This window comes from Lonchura striata, chromosome Z, assembly GCF_050655825.1.
Source record: "Lonchura striata isolate lonStrDom1 chromosome Z, ASM5065582v1, whole genome shotgun sequence".
In the NCBI taxonomy this organism is placed as follows: domain Eukaryota; kingdom Metazoa; phylum Chordata; class Aves; order Passeriformes; family Estrildidae; genus Lonchura; species Lonchura striata.
In genome coordinates this window covers 59,734,711-59,756,295 of record NC_140740.1, presented here as the reverse complement: position 1 = coordinate 59,756,295, position 21,585 = coordinate 59,734,711, and the positions used below count along the sequence as shown (strand labels likewise).

At 35.5% G+C, this 21,585-nt stretch overlaps 1 protein-coding gene across 12 annotated transcripts in view; it reads right to left on the bottom strand.

Moving 5' to 3' along the window:
- Positions 1-21,585, bottom strand: part of ERBIN (erbb2 interacting protein) — a 116,366-nt gene that overhangs the window by 32,903 nt on the left and 61,878 nt on the right. For all 12 annotated transcript variants that reach the window (XM_085567732.1, XM_085567730.1, XM_021534395.3 and 9 more), the window contains 5 exons: positions 13,384-13,462; positions 12,588-12,677; positions 6,364-6,420; positions 2,294-2,357; positions 656-730 (listed from right to left, as the gene is read on the bottom strand). In XM_085567732.1, coding sequence (XP_085423858.1) covers positions 656-730; positions 2,294-2,357; positions 6,364-6,420; positions 12,588-12,677; positions 13,384-13,462 — 365 coding nt within the window. The remainder of the gene's footprint in view (positions 1-655; positions 731-2,293; positions 2,358-6,363; positions 6,421-12,587; positions 12,678-13,383; positions 13,463-21,585) is intronic.

Genomic DNA, 21,585 nt, shown 5'->3' with positions numbered 1-21,585 from the left:
CCTAATTGTACTAAACTGAAAGAAACAAGCCAAAATACAAGCTTGTATTACCATTCCACATGAACCAAGCGTTCCCAAATTTCAAATACTCATTTATTAGCTTGCTAAACTTAAGCACAGATTCTCAACTACTTTAATAATAGGTCACCCTGGACCACATGTAATCTTGAAAGATGTCAGGAACCCATACAAAGTCAGACTGTTTTCTCAGGAACTGACTACGCTCCCTGTTTACAAAGCACTGGAACTGGCACTGCTTTTTTACAACTGTGATCAGTAAAAATCCAAACAACATATTTATCCTATATATTCCTGCTTGCTATCTAACATAGAATAATCCCTTTCTGGAAGGGCTATTCAAACCTAAATTTAATTTAAGATTTTTATTAGTTTTCCTGAATTGCAACATAATTTTTAGATGAGAAATATATAACTTGCAATGAAAAAAAAAAAAAACCACCAAAAAACTGTGAATGCAGTTGTCATGATCAGTGATAATTTCTAAGTGGACTAGTTAAGCACTCAAGTGGCACGTATTCTTTTGGCTTTAAGTAACACTGAAATTATATAACAACTTCAACATACATGATTATTGACAAAGCAAGTACCTGTGTAGTTTAAAATACTGTATGTTTAACACATCAAAAGAACTTACCCCAGGAATAAGTGTTAGTCTATTACCATCCATCCAAAATTCCTTTAATCCACTCAGTTGTTCAAGTACTTCAGGCTGTAATGGGAAGCCATTTAAAAAAAAAATATTATGAAAAATCACCAGTGAATGGCAAAACCAACTCCAGTGATTTGTCTATTGCAATTTCAGTAATGTGTTACTGTAGCTGTTATACCCACTTTTAAATTTTTTTCTCATCAGAGAAAACCCAGATAACTCACTTTTCAAAATAAAATATGTAACAGATATACAAAAACTTTGAAGAACTTGACCACAGCACCAAATAATTTCTAGAGAAATGCTTTATGTTGGTTTGATGTCTTTTACAGAAAGTATTATTTTTCAACAGTCACACACTCTAAGCACATGTTACATGTACCGTTTTGATGGAGGACGTCTAAAAACCTTTAAATTTCATTAACTCAGGGGACCTGTTTTTCAAAAACCCCAGTGACTTTTTGGTTTGGGGGAAAATCAAAACTAATTTCATTTTTTCTATCAACAACGTGAGCATCTCCATGATACAAGCTAACCACTCCATCCATAAAATTAAGTGTGGGATTGTGTTTCCAATACGACTTACTGTTAAAAGCATCTTGTTTATCAGGGAAAGACCCCTTCTTTGTAAACATTAATGCTGCATATGCTTTTTAACTTCCCTCCAGAGAAAGCAATACAAAATATGTACTACAGCACCTTAATGAGTACAGCTACATTCAGATAAATGCTAAGTAAATTTTGTTATACAGTAAACAGACAGGATTTCTGCTGAAGTTGCAGTCCTGACTCCCAATAACTCTCTTTCCAAGAAGAAGATGTAATTTAAACATTAGTTTAAGGCGCCCACACAAATATCTACCCTGTGATGAGAATATGGCTGTCACGGTAAGGGCTAGATGTTTAACCTAATAATGAAAAATTCCTTAAATAGACTCCCCTACTTTCCAAACCATATCACTAGGCAAATATTCAGCTCTGCATGTTCTACTAGTGGCACACAAGGGCTTGACTATATTGGGTTGCAGGTCAGCAAGTTTCATTATACTTCTCTTTCAATTCCTTTACCTAGGAAAGTACTTGTAAAAGCCGAGAGATGTTATTTGACCCTTAAATATAAGATATATTTGCCTGTGAGACCACAAACAGGAAACAAGTCAATGCATGCTGAAGGAAAAACCAGAGCACCTCAACTGTAAATACTGCTTTGAACAACATTCAAATTTAATATAGTTTCCCTTGAATCTAAATCGTGCATAATAATAAAAACAGGCAAAAAATTGTAACATTCAATACATGATAATCAACAAGTGTTTAGAATTTATTCTAAGCTTAACAATTATTTCTCTAATTCAAACACATATTACTCTTAATTATTTAGCAGTACAGTAACCACAGTATGTAACACGGTGTTATTTTAAAATGGAGTAAAAACATACTCTTTCATATAAGATCACACACCTAATTTTTATACCGGGCTCCATAAAGTAGTGTAAGGTAAAAATAATGCTTGGAAGCAGAACTCTTAAGATGATGTTTATGTTTTTGTATTTGTTAATACCAGATCAAAGGATAAGAAGATTTTTAAGAGATGCAGAGCTCTTTTACTAAGGCAAAACTCACCACTTCTGTGAATTCATTACTTCCCAAGTCTAGTCTCTCCAGCTGAGTCAGTCTGGACATGGTTCTGCACAGGAAAGGGATTAATAAAGATTTAGGTCTAAGAAAATACTAACTTCATCAAATCTTCCAGATTTACAAAAATCTAGCAATCAATATTAAGTAGTAATGCTATTCTATAACTGAACAATACCTAATTAAAGAGAAATTTTTCAAACACTGGACAACCAGGCAGATATTACTGATCCTGCAGACTGCTGAGTGTCACACAAAGCATACACTGCAACACACTTGAGGCTCCAAGATGAACTTGCAAAATCTAAAGACCAGTAAAAAAAAATCTTCATTATAAAAAGTAATGCAGTGCTGCATCTGCTCTTTTGAGTGGTTCAGCTTTTTCATCTCCAATCACAATATGCCCCTTCAGCAGTCAAAGGCTTGTTAACTACATGTTTTCTTCTCAAAGGAAGACTAATGATCAGTCAAAACAGAGAAGAGCACTTTTGAAACACAGTATGCAACACAACCTTTATACCTCTCCAGGCTGCTATGTTACTTCCATGTGATGTGGTTTGGAACCCTAATTATTTCTCTAGTTGTTCATTCAATAAGATTATTAAATTGGATTTTGTGACACATCAACAGTATTTAACATAACTTATGGCAAATACTAAATCAATGTCTGAAATAAAAGTAAAATCAATTATTTCAAGCTGTGTTTTGGAAACATTTTTCCTCTATTTAAGTGAACTTTGGGGACACCATAGAGATTATCTACCACTGCACCTGCAGTCACAACAGGTACTTCACAGTCAACAGCAGTTCTACCTGGAAGTATTTCTTAAGAGAGTGTGAATCCCTCATATAAAAACATTTATGTAGTTATTTAATAAGAGATTTTCACAGAACAATTAGTAGTATCTAAAACTTTAATATATAAACTGCAACTATGTATATACTATGAATTTCTGGAAAAATTAAATGTAAGAGCTTCTAAATCTTGTATATTGTCAGAATATCACACTAATTTCTTCAAGAAACAACTGCATGAGCACAAGATGCTCTATGCAGCTATTCAAAGCTTCAGTTTCTCTTCAAATACAGTAAGATCTACAGTTGCTCTGAATATACAGTTCAAAAATAATATCCTGGAAAATGTAATATTTAATTCAAGTAATTTAATGTGGTAATTATTATTCATGAAATAATCTCCAAGAAGGAGACTCAACATTTGTTTAGAAATTTTATTTTCATGACATTGGAGTAATTAAGCTAGGGACAAACAAGGAATTTAGCATAAGTAGGTAAAGACAAGACCAAGACAAAAGCAGCAGAAGCCTTTTTCGCACTGTACAAATAGTATACACAGGCTTTGAAGGAAAGTGTCTAGCCAACATTCCTACTGTACTAGAGAAGGAAAGAAAAAAAACCCAATAAAACATGAAAATACTACTTTCAAAAGACTCTAGAAAACAAATTCACTCATTTCTGGAAGCTAATTAACAGGATGAATATCAGTAAGCTAATATTCTTTCTCAATTTCTAACTAAACTTACCTGAGTCCCTCTGAAATCCTGCCAAAGATTGATCTCTCAAAGCTTTGTGAGACCATGCCAGTATCAATTTTAGTGCTGTACTTTCCTAACAAATTTGCCCCAAAGAGTCTCCCAGAAGCACTGCTGCAGAAGTCCTTTAGAAGTATCCAACATAGCATTCTGTAGCTTTTGCAAACCAATGTTATGTAACAATGACAGGGAAAACAACTTAGCTTTACTGATTTGGGGCCCTTTTTTCCCATGCCCAAATGACGGTGATCTAGCGAACACATCCACTCAATGACAAAACACAAATATGTTTGCAAGATCAATTCTCCAAAATATTCCCTCCTTTCCCTGCTGTTTACATAATACCACTGTTTTCTAGGACTAATATCTTCTTGCTTTTTCAGTATTGTTTATAGAGAAATACCATCAGACAAAATGCAAACAAGGCTTCCAGTAATGTTATGGTAGCAGGAAAATTCAATGCCAAACTATGTTGAAATCAACATTAACTAGATCATGGAGTCACACCTATTTTCATCTTTGACATGGAGCTGCATAATGCCTCCCATAAATGGAAAGCCTCTTCTGTAATTCATATTATTAAACTTGGCATCAATTCAGCTCAGTACTAAGGGATCAGATAGCTTAAATTATGTCTCAAATTCTGTTGTTGTATACAGACAGCTTCACTGTTAACAGTACAGCTTATATCAAGTGGCATACAATTCAAGGGGAGTGTGCATGATGGCAAGATTGGGCCCTGCATCACTGTAATTATACTCTCAAATAACGTGCTTCTTTTAAAACGTTTACTCTTTTCATTGAAATTAGGCCATAGAAGCTTAAAAAATTGAGAAAAAAGTACCACCATATTTTTACTGGACCCAGTTTACCCATCAGAAAAATGCCTCTAAAATAGCCTCTGTGTTTTTTGCTTTCCTTTCAGTGGAAATAGTTCCATCCAGCTGTTTTGCATTAGAATGGTGCCACTTGCAGTCTCTGGCTGTGGATAAGCTCCAAACAAAATGATACATATTTCACATAAAGTTTAGCATAAAGGAAGGTTGATGTAGTGTGTTGGCATTGATCGCCCATTTTGATTAACATTATTTCAAGTAAGTCATACTTTAGGGTCATAAAATATGTGCATGTTTTACTCAGAAAGAGGGCTAGTTTGATGCTGCAGAATTTATCCAAATACATTTCTTATTACAAATAGGAAAAAATTTACTGTAATAATATTAGAAATATGAGAGTCACAGGAAAACATGATATATATTGGTATTTTATAGCAAAAATATTAGGACTACTTATTAACTGCTTAGCATCTTATTAACTGCTTTGAATTGTCTACACTTCTAAAGCTGTTGTATCTTCTGTAAGAGTACCAGAATAGAATAATAAAGCTGGCAGCTCAGCATGTACCATAAATTATTATGAAAGAGAGGAGCTCTTCATGACAGTTACTGTTCAGTTTTGAATTGAGAACAGAACTCTGAAAACAACGTCAACAAAAAAGTTTCCCAGCACCTTCAACAGAGGGTACATTTGACTTAAATACATTAAAGAGTGTATTACCATCTCATCACTACCACAGTAAACTACATTTTAGAAGTATTTCATGTAATTCATACTGTTAGTGTTAATTTTGGCAATTAAGGTCAGAGTGATCTTATAAACAAAATCTCTATTAGCTCTAAGTTTTAATTATAGCTACTCTTTGTCAGTTGGGAGCAACTTAATTTAGAGAGCTACCACTCTAAATTACATGTCCTCTAATTTTTTTTTCTGCTAAAAACTAATAATAGCAGAGAGAGCTGAATAGAACTGAGAGTATTTATACCACAGAATGCTTCACACTTTGAAGATCTAACTTCACACTTTCTGATGCTGTACATGTCATTCTAGATATGAGTTCTGGCTTTATACCACAGAGTCCACAGTACAGTATCTAGGGACTTAAAAAGGGAATCCCAATAGAATATAACCCTTGATCATCTCTTACACCTATAATTAGTTGCAGCCACTAAAAAAACTGGCTGTTGTATCTGAAGAGCTGGCAATTTCCACTTCAGCTTACAGCATTCAAGTGCCTCCTGGCATGAGCTGGGCATAGTGAATATTCGATCATTAGAGCTTCTTATTCTCCACCAAAACTTCTTACATCAACCAAACCCAGCAACTCCACCAATTTCTGCTGCCAGAGGAAGATTTCTTTTACAGTGCTCCATAGCATATTCATGACTTTGGGCAGCTATTCACATCCCATCTTTGGGATCTGTTTGTTTCTTCACTGACCTCTTACATCTTTGCTAACCTGTTTGGAGCTCCAGAGTCCCAGTTGGAAATATTGAGCATTGCTCTTGTTCATAGAAATAGAAGGAATTGCATCACCATCAGCCTAGGCTTGTTTGATGAAGTAAGAATTGCAAGGCGGGGACTAGAAAAATGTCAGATTTTAGGAGAGAGGTACAATGGATTAATGTTTAAACAAATGCTGTAGGAATTTCTAGACTACACAATACTTACTTTGGCAATATTTTTAACTGGTTTTCTCTAAGTTCCAATATCTGGAGTTTAGTTAATCTGTAACAGAAAGGCATAACAAATTACTACAATATTCTATATTTAATGACAAAAGCAATCTCTGACCTCAGTTATTATTACAGAATTAAAAGCAAAAAAAATCTGAAAAATTTTGAATTTTTTTCCTGTAACATTAAGGTGAGATTTTGTGCAAAATGTGCATGTTATTTTAAATTTATTGGTTGAAGTTTGATTTTGGTAAAGCAACAATACAGATTTTTTTCTGCTTTTCTGCACCTGTTTGAACACATTTTGTTCCTTCATCCCAAAAATTTTGAAACACTTCATTTGATTAATTATGGGTACATTTTAAAGTCTTAATGAAAAGTACACAGGAAGTGACAGAAAGTTGCAATCACTTTGCACAACTAAAGATGTTCAATTTCTAGTACTGGCAATAAGTTTAATACAGAAGTCTTATCTGAGGAATATCTGTAGTCTTCCACCTTACAGCTTTAAATTAATCTTGAATTTCCTTCCATATTCTCTTTCTAGTCAGCTTCTGAATCCATTTTGACATTTTTGTTAGAAGGTGGTTTGACCTTTTTTCTAGTAAATCCTTGGTTTCAAAACAAATAACAACTAAATCTCAACTCAACTGCTTAGAGCCAAGGTAAGTTCCAAGCAGTCTTGACATACATGCAATGTACCATTCCCATTGAATATTTTTGCACTGGGACAGAAGTGAAAAGCTTGTTAAAAAAAATTTAAGAAACTGATTTAGTTTAAATACTGATAGGACTGTAATGAAAAGAGTTCTACACGTGACTCACTGATAAACCTCACACAATACAGACTAGGGTATTAAGGTCCCTGAGTCAGAAAGGAGCCTGGTAAGTAGACCAGTCTTTCCTGAAGGTGTTTAACTTAGTGCATTGTAAGGACAGAGACAAAAACCTTAATTTTATTTAAGTGGTAACAACTATACTTTCTGTAGAAATAGAAAGCAGAAAACAGTATTTATTTTTCCTCTAGATATTCACCCAATTTTGGATGAGTTTGAAAGCAGCCATCTGCCATGCCCACAAATAACCTAAAAATGTAAGAGTCACCTTGAAAGAGAAGAGAGGTCAGTGCAGCCCAGCACTGCAAGCAGCACTATCTGGTAGCAACTGCTGGAGGGGAACCTCCTCCCTACAACTTCTTTTAAAAAAATGCAAAACCCCAACATCCCAACAGTGGTGAAAGAATACCCTAATAAAACCTCCATTCATGGTAATAGCACTCCTGTTCACCTAGAACATAAGTTGGAAAGACATCCTAGGCATCCTACCCTACCAGCACCCTAAGATACTAATCTAGTGCAAAACAGAACTCTTTTAAGAAGCCTCAGACATGAATAAACATTTTGGGCTTTGATTTCTAAACCAAATACTGCATTAGGCTTCATCTGGTGTTCTGCTTTGCTGACAGGGAAGAAGCTACACAGTTTGTAGGTTTTTGGGTTTTTTTTAACAAATCATGTATGAAGTCAAATTTACATTGAATACAAAGGCAGCAAATCTCCCTTCATATGCTAAACTATAAATATGCATATCCATACTTCACTGACGTTAGCCAGAATTGTGTGATGCTTGTAATAAGGTAATTCTGTGAACCTATAGATTGCTTTTGGTGACAGAAATGTTTATAGCTTTGTCACCTTGTTCCTATTTTCTCAGGTAGCCCTAAGAGATTGAAGATATAAATATTGAATTTCTTATGCATAGAACTTTACAGAAGTTACTAGGAAAAAATTCTCAACCTTCCCTGGCTGGGAGATATAGGCTGTGTCTAAACATGCATTTCTCCTCCAGTAATTAATGAGAAATACTGGACTGAAGCAGTTGTCACCTATTCCATTATTATTTGAAGAACTAATTCAAGATTAAAATAATAATGCACATCAAATACTATGTCTAGCTGTTTTTTTCAATTGCTGGTGCTAAGCATCCAGCATCCATCCAAGCTGAGCATCTGAACTGCAAAGGGACCTGAAGAAGTGGCATTTAATTTGGAAAAGAAATCAAGAACTAATTCACCTATACTAAAGAAAAAATGGAATTCACAGTGGCAGAATGTGTATTATCTGGGCCATTCTGTGACACAGATCTGTCCTTCTTGTACAGAATATTTAATTTCTGAACTTGAAAAACCCATCACCACAGAACTATCTGCACATCACCAATGCACAAAGCTGTAACCGGTATTATTCAACTGGAAGTATACATTCTGTAATAGCTTAATTTTTTTTTTTCAGTATTGTTCTTTAATGATAACCATCTTAGCCTGCATTTTAAATGCAACACAACTTTTCAATAAAACAAAATCTCTACATGAACAATTTTCCAGGAGAAGATCAATATCCTTCTTAAATCTGACTTCATAAACTGTACCACCTGGAAAAAATGGAAAAGAAACACACAGCAGGTACACTTGAAACTTGCTGTGCAACTAGCAGTCATTCCTTGGAAATCTAAACATTGAGAGATATTCCTTACTTTACACCTCCTCAGCAGTTTTCCTAAAGCAGAATATCTTTATTTTGTTACTAAAATGCAGAGGCATGCAAAATAAAAAGTATGCATGTTGCAGGCTGCATTTACCAAAGTTTGTGCAGAACACATATGTATATATGTAATTAAATACATATATATATATATGTAACTAAATTTGATTATCACTGTACACTTATGTAAAAAATATCCTGAAGTAGATACTACTAAACCATCTACTATTACAGATACTACTGGCATATTGTTGAGAAAGTAGATATAAAGCAAATTAATTGCAACATCCAGTAAAGAGGCTCTGGAAGCAATATCCCATTATTGACAGATTTTTAGAATTACACTGAAGATAAATCCTTGTTTATCTTAAAACACCCATTAACAAATAATGTTTCCCTTTTAAAACCCTGTCTCAAAATGAGAAAGAAGTGTGTTTCAAGTTTAACATTCTCTGTTTATGTATTTGTGTATCTAAATGTAAATACACATTATGAATTCAGATACAACATATATGATTTACTTAGGCAAGGACAGTACTTCTCAGATATTTGTGCACTGACATCAATACTAAAGCCATGATCTGTGCCAATATCAACACATTCAAATTTTAATTTGGGAATGGAGCAAAAAACCCCACTTTGTTACCTGAGAATTCCAAAGGAACTCTCATCATATCAAAAGTCTGGTGACTTTTAGTACACCTAACAGGCTGGACAAGAACATCATTAAAAGAAAGCCCATATACAATATTCACAAAAAATGGGGAAAAAAGATGGTATCATTTTGACCTTGCAATTATGAAAATCTTTCGCATAAATTCTGAAGATGAAAATAAAGCCTGGAGATAAATCCAATAAAACACTGCATGTACTAAAAATGCCTTCTATTATGAAAAATTTATTTCCTAAGCATCAAGGGTGAGTGTCAGGTTAGTAGTGATAGAAGTGCTCAAAGACCCTTTCTATGACTATCCTGTTCAAGATTTTTTAATAGCAATCTTTCAAGATCAGAAAAATGTTTACCTTGGCTTATGTCACAGACAATATAGTGATTTAGTAAGACACCTTAGGGAAAAAAAATAAATCTGTACAGCCTTATGGACTAAAAAAAAACTTAGAAAAAAGGACAAGATACCATAGCACAAAGCCAAGTACTTCTGTGTAGGTATCAACCATTTCTAACTGAACTGTCCAACATATCAGTTAATCCTGTAAGAAATTACACTAGGCAGTTGCAAAAAGGATAACTGGAACACTGGAGCACAACTACAGACATTTCCAAGAGAAACAAGAAGATAATCATGACACTGTACAAGCCATGAAGAGATCTTAATTCAAATTCTAAATATAGCTATAGATGTCATCATCCTCTGTCAAAAAGAAGATGAATTAAAACTGAAACCTGTTCCAAGATATATTAATATACTCAGAGACAAAGGAAAACCTACCACACCAGAAGAAAACAAAATTTTATTTAGTCTAATAACTGGGGGATGTGAGAACAATATAAATACAGCAGGTGAGAGAATGAGGGATAACACTCATGAGAAATGGCAGCAATTAAACTGCAGAAACAATGAACACTCAGAGAGAAAGAGATGTAAGAAACCCAGTTTCTAACCTGACACACAGAGCATAAAAGCCTTGTTAGCCATAATATGTATTGGCTTAGCTTTTAGGGGATACTCGTATTGACAATAGTTGCCAGTAAGAGCAGGCAAAAGAACTGTTACTTCACATACTCCTAAACAATGAAAAGTAACAGCTATATGGCTGTATACAAAAAAAAATAATGCACCAAACTGGAAGAAACTGAAACTTGCCATTTATGAGATTAAATATATCAAAAGTTTCTAGAAGAGTTTTTTATTTGTATACAGAAGAAGTAATTCCATATTCTGAAGTACAAGTTACAAGACTTCAAACTATAAAGTATTTATACCTGGATGTAAAATTGTGAGATAGCAAAGCAGTCTCATCAGTTACAGAACAGAATTACTCAATGTCAAAGGGGTCTGAACCTTACTTTGAAATGGTATTTTAATGTTTCGTTGTTTTCTAATTTATTTGATCTAAACATCATCTTCCCATAGAACACTATGTTTTCTATGCAACACTGTTTTAGCAGGTAAACTTCCATACATGAATACTTCAAATTCATTTTCCTAGGTATACAGCAGGATGCTGCAAATCACTAGATTTTAACAAGCAAAGCTGAATTCTTCATAACTATTGAAAGACAATGGAGAACTGGCTTTCAACTTCAGTAACTGATCTATTCTTATGATATTAGTAATTAATGACTTCACCATTTCAGTAACCATTAAGCATTATGGAAGCTGACAGTGACAAAGAAAAAAATTCTGAGAGTTTTTAATGTGTACTATGTGTAAAATTAAAGGATCAGCTGTGTCATCCTCAAGTCTTCAAGTTTATCTGTAGTGCCTGTTTTAATTATGAAAATCTTGCCACTTGGTAAGACTATTAAAGAACAGAACAGAAAAAAGCATAGACAATCATTAGAATTCCAATAAGAGTATGCATATTCCAGATATTCCTCAACCTTAATGAGGGCTTCTGAAACGCAAACTTTGTGCAGCAGTAAAAAAAAAGAATGACAATAATGCATCTGCATCATAAGCATCTGTTTTGATAGCTGAATGTGTAGCAGATCTGGTGCTCTTAGTCATTCACTAACTGGTAACAGAGAAGAGCAAGTCAACAGCTCTGATCATCTATGACTAATAAATTAAGGGTCACTAGTGGCAAGCACCTGTGCTTATGTTCCATTGTCCATCTCCTGATCTGTCCAACTGCTGCAGCACTATCTGGGGACTGTGCTAATCTCTTGCAGACTGTGCTGCACACAGCACAATGTGAAAAACAAAGTGAAAAAATGGCCTAAGGCCCATTTTTTCACTCAGCAACATGATTGCTTAACTAATTGCTGTATTTTCTGAAAGAGATGCTTGCTGGACATGGGATGGGTTGGGAAAGTGACAATCTAGGAGAAAAGAGCATAAAATAAGAATAGAGAGGGGAAAACTACAGAAATGGCTAAAACTAGTGTGATAAGGACAGCATAACCTATGATCATCTAGGAGTTTTCCTTTTATGACTATTACCCTTTCATTTTTGCTTGCAAGATTTAATCTATTTTACAGAGGTAGCAGATTAGTATTTATCTTGTACTTAAACTATTACATATAACAGTTTTGCATAGTCAGTATGCATCATAAATACGATATATATATCAGGTTTTTCAGAAATATTCCTGACAATAAGGGACTTGAGAGTACAGTTGTGCATAAAGTAATTTGTGCATCCAGGGCAGGTAGGACAAGTGGAATTACAATTGTCATTATTTGCTTCACTTGAATTACTACATGACAAGCAATACAAATTTCAAAAATACTTCCTTACTTACCAAACTAGTGTTGGAAAAGAAACAAGAATGTAAATATGTTTTACGCCCTTCATAAGCATTCTGTCTGTCTTTCAGAAGTCAAAATTAAAAGCTGCTGATACAGATTCTGGGCTTTTTTCCCCTGTAACTATTGCAAATTCATAATGTACTCTTTTTCCCTTTCTTCAGCACTCACTTTTCTTCAGAACCAGAAGAAACTGCTCTGCAGAAACTTAAAACTAATGTAGAGATAAAGTTTCCTGTTCAACTTACCTGCCAAAATTGGCTGGCAAAAACTCAAGAAAAGCATCATTCAGGTACAGCTGTGTTAGGTTTAACAGTTGAGAAAATCCATCTGGCAGCCTATATAGAAGTAAAATAACATAATACCTTAGTTTCATTTATATTCAGGGCATTAAGTCATATTTTCTTAAGCAACAGTATAGTACTGAAGTCCTACATATTGATAAAATTAAGGGGGTGAATTTCTTTAAAGTCACACTACACAGTTGTTCTTTATAAGATGAGTTTCAAAATTATTTTAAGTATTGTGAACAATGTCTACAGGCAATAAAAGCTACAAATAGATGTAATCTTGTCACAAAGTTGTGATCTCCTGATATGAAATGAGAAGGCATTAATTAGAAACAACAGGATAAATTAAAAAATACACAATCCCTTCTTTCCCCGGAAGAGATATGTTCTATCTCTGGCAGTGGAGATTTCTGGCAAAGTAATTTTGTCACTATAGCAGAAATGCATATTCAACCAGAATTAATTTTTGTTATTAAGAAAACTCTCTGCACACTTCTGTACAGTCACAGAGAAGCGATGGATTTTAAGCTGACATGATACATGGTATAATGAAGGATGGTCCACATAGCCTATTAACTTTGGCAAAGTACTTTAATGAGATAGCTATACTGGATCACAGAGCAACAAGGTTAATGAAGATATTTCCCATGGAACTCTACTGTCGCCTCCAAGTGCCGGCACATGTCTTGGGGCAAATTCTAGACTCAGTAGTATTTGCACAAAATATAAAACATAAAAAAATTTACAAACTTACTTTGAAATTGGATTTACACTTGCCTCGACAACTGTCAAGACTTTACAGTTTTTTATATTTTCTGGAAACTCCTGTATGCCTGCAAGATGCAGAAAGGGGTAGAAAAACAGCCTTCAATCATTAGATTCCACCACATCCATAAAAATTATGCACATGAAAACACAAGACATAAAAACTGATTAATATAGCAACTAGTGAACTGTTTTTATGATGTCTCATTTTACACACAGTTTTCATTAAAGAAATACTCCTATATAATATCATTTCCTTACTATACTATTCCTAAAGCTTTTCATGTTTCAGGTTAACATGAAGCTCACAAGCTACAAACACACAGTACACTAAATTCCCATTGCTTATTGTCAAATACTGAAGTACTTGTGCTTTAGAATGTACTTAAGGTAAGAACCTCTGTCCCAGTATAATTTATTTTTAAAAAGGCATGAAAAAGCATGAAGTTTCCAATGGGATCTGTTTATCAAATCCATGGCTCGTATAACATCCAGGTGAAATGGTAAGGCTTGAAATCTTTGAGTAGTTTTACAGTTCTGAACAGATATCCATCCCAAAATGTGATGTATGCTTGTGTTAGCTTCTAGATCATTTGAGAGGAGGACAAAAAATGCTCCAGGCACGCTTACATTTGAAAATTAACACAATACACAACTTTATTTTTTCCAAGATTATCTGTGAAAAGGCCAGAGTGGAGCTACATTACACATACCTACGAAATCTCTATTTGTCAGAAGCTTAGCAGACTTTGAATATGACACATATCCACCACATCAGAAGGAAATCAGTATTGAATCATTCTACCATGCAAAACTGTTACCTCCATCTTGACTATATATACCATGAAAAAAAAATTAAAATGAACCCACTGCTATTACAACTGCAGTTGCTTTTGCAACATGTTCTTATACCCGGTACAGGTGTCTTTATTTTAAATGTATTTGTCCTAAATACAATAACCATTCATACTGGTATCATTCTACTTGGATCAAGAATACAAATTTTTTTTTTGCAGCAAAAAACACCATATACTAATAAAGAAAGCTAGTTTAAAATTACTTTTTTTTTTTTCCCAGATACCAAACCTTAGCTCTTTGTTTTTGAGGTAACACATGTAATTGTGTTTGTGAGAGCTTTATCAGGTATGCGGAAAGTGCAACTGAACCAGGGAACAAGACCACAAGTTCCACAAGAAGGAACTATACTCTGTGAATGCTTGTTTGTAGATTAGCAAGAGTACTAAATTTCATGCTGCTTGAAACAACATTAACAGTCCAGCTCCAGTGAGAAAAACAAGGGCACCATCACATTCAGGCTGGCAGGTGGAATTTCATTTATCTGTTTTGAGAACATGTGGTGAAGCATCAGCTGCTAAAACATATTTTTGCTTACATAAGAAATTGCAGAATATTTGATATTTAGCTTAAAGCTTGAGTCTATATTTGTGCAGTATCAAGATTGACTTGGTATGTATGGACTTAAGAGATAGCAGCAGACAAGAAAAGCAGTGACAAAACAAAAACTGGTGATAATGAGTGGCAAAGCCACTGTGCTGACTTTTTCTTAAGTTCTATTAAAATTGTGACACCATTTCTTTCAAACTAGACTTTTAGGTCTTTCTTGACAGGAACTTTTTTATCAATACTACCATTGAAACTATTATTTTTGATTCATTGTACTCTGTTACTCAAAGGTAAAAGGCAAGAAAAAAACCATAACATTCACTCAATCCAGGAGTTTAAATACACCTAAGTATGATGGACATTTTTGGGAAATAACTTGCTAAACTCAGAAGCAGAAGGGACTAGGAAGAATGGAACCATCAGTGGTAAAACAGGCCAACATTTCTGACACTTCCTGAGCAGCATGCATGTTTATGCATACTCACAGGTGTAAATAAAAATACAGCTTTTTATATATATATACACATATGTTAGTACATGTTCATGTGTGTGAGTTCAACCATGTGAAGTTTACTGAATTTGTGAGTGGAGTCAAAGCAGCAGATGGCAATGGGATACTAATTTAATTCATTTCCATTACTCAGTACAAAATCAAAACTAAAAAGGTAATATTTCTAATGTTACAGTTTCATTTCTGTAAAGCAGTAATGCCATTTTTGAGTCCAAGAAAGATTAGGAAACTACCACAGATGGAGTAGAACCATACCTTATCTACTGCTGTCATATACCCTTAGTATATGGGTATATTTTCTCTTTCTTACAAAGAGAAACACACTTCCAAGAAACTCAAACATACATGATCTTAATTCCAGTTGTAGCAATAAACCTCATTCAGCAAAAAGAATATCCATACATGGAAAGCATCTAAGATGACACAATACCCTGAGCCTGTAGAAATGAAGTTACAGATGATTTCTATGAAGTGACCTTCTGGTGTCTGAAAAATAAATCACGACCTCTTTATTGCCGAGGATACAAATTTACCTTCTTAAAATAAGTACTTACACTAATCAGGAAAGCTAAGTTCTTTCTCAGAGAGAAGGAAAATGCTTAAAATAAGCATTTACACTAATCAGAAAAGTTAGCGCTTCCTTGGAGGCCGAGCTATGTCTCAGACTCACTCTGTATCTTTAGTTTTTCTGTTTGAATCATGTTGAGAGATTTCTAAGCTTAGCTTTTCTGAGAGACGGTCTTGGCTTGGTCCTTGGATGAAAGATTGCTCTTGTCTAAAACATTAAACGTTGTGTTTGCAATATTAATATTAGTTTCCACTGTCTGTGTCATGAATTCATGGAAGGACAGAAAGCTTAAATTTGCGCTAACTACCTAAAAACTGGAACACTTAGCACATCTGCGAGAGGGGAGAATGTCAATTTAAGTTTACTCTCAACACAACAGCCAAATAAAATATTAGCTATCCAAATACAGACATGGTAAATCAGCATGCTTTTATACATAATCAGAGGACACTGCAGTAGTCCCCTGTTTGACTATGCCTTGGGCAGGAGACAGCAACAGTTTTAACAACAAATTAATAATAGAAATTCAACTGATATGAAAAACCTAATAATGAGGGAGCCTGGAAATTTAACTTTGCTTCTTCAAGCCAGAATTATTATGGTACATACCATCTTAACCAAACTCACTCAGTACTTCAGTACAGATAAACAGGCATCATTCAAAAGAGCACCATATTGAGAATGACAGCATGAAATATACCAAATATTTGTAATACACAGTCAGAAACTACGGGGGGGAAAAAAATCAGGAGACTGCTACTCTCTACCACGTGATAGGAAGTTGCATTTACTAACTGGCTAAATAACAATGTTCTGACCACTCCCTTTCCTCCAGCAATACTCTTTCTGCATGCTAGAAACACAAAATTATTGTTTAATTAGTATTGTTTAATTTCTCCCACCAAGAAAAATTCAAAAGGCAAGTAGAAAGAACAATAACTAAGAAGTCAGAGAGACATGAGAAAAAACTATGAGGGAAAGAAAATGGAGTTGTAAAAAGTGCATTGTAAGAGGAATTGTTGCTTGTTTTTCTGCTTTTCACCTGTCCTCAATATTCTGAATTCTTCTTCCCCATCAAGGAAGCTCAGAAAATCAAGGCATTCTGTGACCACATATATCTTCACTCATTTTTAACATTCTGCCAATTAATCCAGGATATCAAACTCAAACTTTCCATAAACCTCTCATTAGGTGAATACTGCAAATTGAGATCTATATTCCTTCTAAATCCTATTTTTCTTTTGGGGTTTTTACTGCTTTCTCTGTACACTGATACCCAAGTATTATAGAAGACAGTGCAACAGTTCACCTGGTCTGTTGCAGCCTTATTGCACTTTCATTGAAAAGCATTATATGGACAGGTTCTTCAACATATTATTCATTTCATACTTTACATGGTAGCAATCACTGTGCACAACACATTTCAGTGCTCAATCTGTTTATAGATCATGCTCACTGTTTTCCAAAAAAATACAAATCATTGTGCCTCTGGACATGAACATCTGCAGAGCACAGCAGGAGAAAACACAATTTGCTGATCTTTAACCACCAGATCCAACTGAATTGGGAGCAAAGTCCTTTTTGTAGTGTAGCTGACCACAGAAGTTAGATTTATATAATAGTTTTTAGCATTTACTTGTCTGTTCTGGGAACTCTTTTCCCAGATTTCAAGCACTTTTAAACTCCCTGGCCCGTTTCTATCAAAAACAACATTAAACCCCCACAACAATAACAACCCCCACCCCCCCAAAAACAAAATTAAAAAAGCAACCAAAAAGGAAAAAAAAAAACAAACAAAAAACCCCACCCACCCCAAAAAAACCAACACAATTCCCCTCCCAGAGCCCAAAACAAAACACAAAAACAACCCCCCAAAACAACAAGCAAAAAGACCAAACAGAAGTTTAAACAAACAAACCAATCAAACCAAGCAAAAAAAAATCTGAGCGAACATTTAAGAACACTTGGCAGTAAGATAAGGAAGAGGAATTAAAAATTCTTGTCTGGATTAAGCCAAAAGCAGAAAACATTCATCATTAAGAACTCTACTTGGCAAAACCTCACCATCTAACCTTGTCGTATTCAATTACAATCCAAGGCCAGCTGTGGCACATGCCCAAAGGACATACCAAAAAGGTCATACAAGGATTTTGGGTCAACAAATGCAAATCTGGAGGCAATCAACCTTAGTTCTTGATCACATAACATGACTGAAACACAGAATTTCACCTGATTTCTAACTCCTTGGAGAGCAGTGATTTTTTTTTTTTTTTTTTTTTTTTTTTTTTTTTTTTTTTTGCATAGCCTGTCAAAGCAAGTGTGCTCAAATGTCCTTCTGCCTGGATTAAGGACTGTAAGTATAACTGGGGTCCCCCTCACCATCTGGAGCTACCCTCATCATCTCCCCTACACAGCTCAATGCTCTGTTATCAACTAGAGTCAGTGTAACTTGCAGAACAGGACAAAAAACAGACAACTTTTTCTCTCCATCAGATACAATTTTTTAAACTCAAATACTGGCAATCCCATAACTATAGAAAATTGTGCAAGTCAGATCCACTGTTAGCAGAATCCTTTACTACACTGGATCTCAGTGCTGACAGCCCTGTACACTCCTGCTTCGGCCCCAGTGCAGATGGGGGCTTGCTCTGCAGCTCATACTATGGTCATACCTAAATTCAGAAACAAATGCTAAAGCTAGCATGTCCAGACAGCAGTTGTAGAAACCACTACTATATATATATATACAGAATTATTATACAGAATTGGCAGTATCTACAGATTTGTAACACTATTCATAGAGTTACACCTCTTCTTACAAAAAAAAAAAAAATTAAATAAGCTTAAATAGTACCAAGAAAAACATTTTGGTTCAATACCTAAAATGCACAGAGCAAGAAAATCACTAACACCTGTGAGATCTCTAGAAGCCATACACATGATGTTGTTCCCAAAGGAGTCTGCAACTAGACCTCTCAGTTTGTAGAAAATGTGAAGGGGAAATCTCTCCAAAAAATAGGCACACTAAAAAGCTCTCTTGGAGCAAAATACATTCAACTACAGCCTGCTGTGCACTTAGTCCACTCTACACCCTTGCAAGTATAGAGAACACACAGGCAAACATATAGGTTCAGCTTGCATGAATACAAATTACCTATTTTCTTACCTAACCTAGTCTGTTTATCCTGAGTCCAACTTCTGGGCAAGAAGTTCCACCACAAAAAGAGAAGCTGTTGTTTGTTTTTCCCCTCAGGCCTCTGCTACAACTGTCTTTCAAGCCCATATGGATTTACCAAGTAAAATATTTTTAAGAATATATGCCACAAATCTCCCAAAGAATATGAAAGATCAGTTTGCAAAACCTGAAATTTTAAACTGAAAACCTGAAGGATCAGGTTATATTATATTCTTATATAATTATGTATTTACATATTTATGTATGCTACTTAATGCTGTACACCTTCTGAACAAAAATGAGCACTTTTCATTATTCAAAGTAAGCAGTGTATTAGAACCCAAACAATTCAATCCACAATATGGACCCACCTACCTTTACTTTTTGAGCATTTATTCCGCTTTCCATATTCTTTCCTCACTGAAGCTGGTTTCAGACCCACCAGCATTTCATGTCTACAGGAGATGCAAGGCTCAGCTGTAGGACAGCAGTAACACCTTTCCCATTACAGTTTTGAAGTTTGTGGGTTTGCAGTTTTTATTGCTTTCATACACATGTCCTAGCACAGCTAAGACAGTACAACAAACATGTAAGAGTCTTCCAAGCAGTCCTCCTCAAACCATTTGTAAGACCTTCAATTTTTAAAGTAAGTTATGTTAAACTAGGCATGTTCTAGTCATGTCTCTTACATAATGTAAATGAGAAGAAATACGAGTAGCAAGACAGGTTTCTCAATACCTGTTCTGTAGAAAAAAAGGACAGCCAGTAATTCTTAAGTAATTCAGCCAGGCTTCTTAAAGACATGCCTGACACATTAATTTACATAAACTAAAACATGCCTGGGCAGATTAAATTGCAAAATGTTGAACACTAGCAGAGTTTTTGACAATAGTTGCAGCCATAATGCTGTTTTGGACAATTTCCAAGGTTACAGGGTTTCAATCATATCTAATTCATGGATGGAATGATGTCAAGTGCCCAGGGAAGCACAAAACGTAACCACTGGAAGCTGCTTTGCTTTTCCCTGCCTTGTCCCCTACTACCCTGGACTGCAAAATCAGTGCTGTGCATCCAGTCACTTTTTGCTAGTACATGACAACTGTCACTCAAAGCACACCCTGTTATAAAAATAAAGATAAAAGTTTCTCCTTGGGGTAATTGGCAAAGTGCATAGTGACAGTGGTGACACTACCTGCAGCTACAGTAAGTTCTGGGTGGACTAAGCACTGGGTTTCAGCTGGGCAGGAGGTTCCTGGAGTCAGGGAAAACTGAATAACAGCTGAGAGACCTATCAGGACTGCCAGGAGACAGACAAGTCCCAACAGTTCTTGCAGGTGAGAGAGAAGTTCTACAGATGAGAAAGGAATGGCCAGGGGAAAGCAATCGTGGGAGACTTAAATGGGTCCAGTGAGTGCGGTTGACTGGGAGTGTGAGGAACAGGACATGTGGCTTTAGAAGTGGTGTAGGAGTCTGCATGGCAGTTCATGAGGATGGGCCACTTCATCCTATGGAGTTGTCAACATGTTGCAAACTTTTTTGGCAACAAAACTGGTCACAATCTACCCATTGCGACTGCTGTTCTGAGCATAAAATGCAAATGGAGAGACCACAGCTTTCTAAGACAGACACCTACACCTGAACAGACCTCCTGAAGTCTCAGAGACTCAGCTGCAGGGAACGCCAGAATCTGGGAGCCCTGCTAGAATCCAACGTTGAGTGCCATGGGTGCGAGTGTGCCCAGATAGACAAGCTTCATGGCATAAAACACTCACTGAGCAGGGTACCATCTGGGAATCTGAGCAGGCCATTGAGCTCTCACACAGACAGGGTGATGACCCTCCAATAAATCCTTGGGAGTTGAAGTTAACATCCAACCCAAGCAAGTAGGATCAGCTAATTCACATGGCAAGGGAGAACGACTTTTGTCTCAGCTCAGAGCATGAGAAAGAATGCTCCCTGTGCTACCAATCCCCTAAAAACAGATATGATGTTCTAGAGTTAGGAGAAGAATCTAGGATAGGTAGTTAAGATCCCGAAGAAGAGAATTCTACTAAATTTGAATAGTTATCTTCATACTATTTGTATAGTTATCTTTACCTAATTACAGCATTCTAATACCTGAAGGGCCATACAAGAAAGGTAGAGAGGGACCTTTTACAAGAGCAAGTAGTGACAGGACATGGGGTGGATAGGACTACATTTAGATTTGATGCTAAGAAGAAAGTCTTTACTGTGAGGGTAGAGAAAACTGGCTGCCCAGAGAAGCTGTGGATGCTTCCTCACCTGGAAGTATTTAAGGCTGGGTTGGATGGGACTCTGAGCAACCTGGTCTAGTGAAAAATGTCCCTGTTTCTGTCAAGGGAGCTGAAACGAGATGAAATCTGAAGTCCCTTCCAACACAAATTATCCTATTCTACGGTCCTAGTCTATGCTTGTCTTTACATGTAAATCCATATCTACAAACGCTACAATTACTTTTACAGTAACTTTTCTTGTGTTATAAATATTTCTTTTGAGTCCAAGAAGACATTTT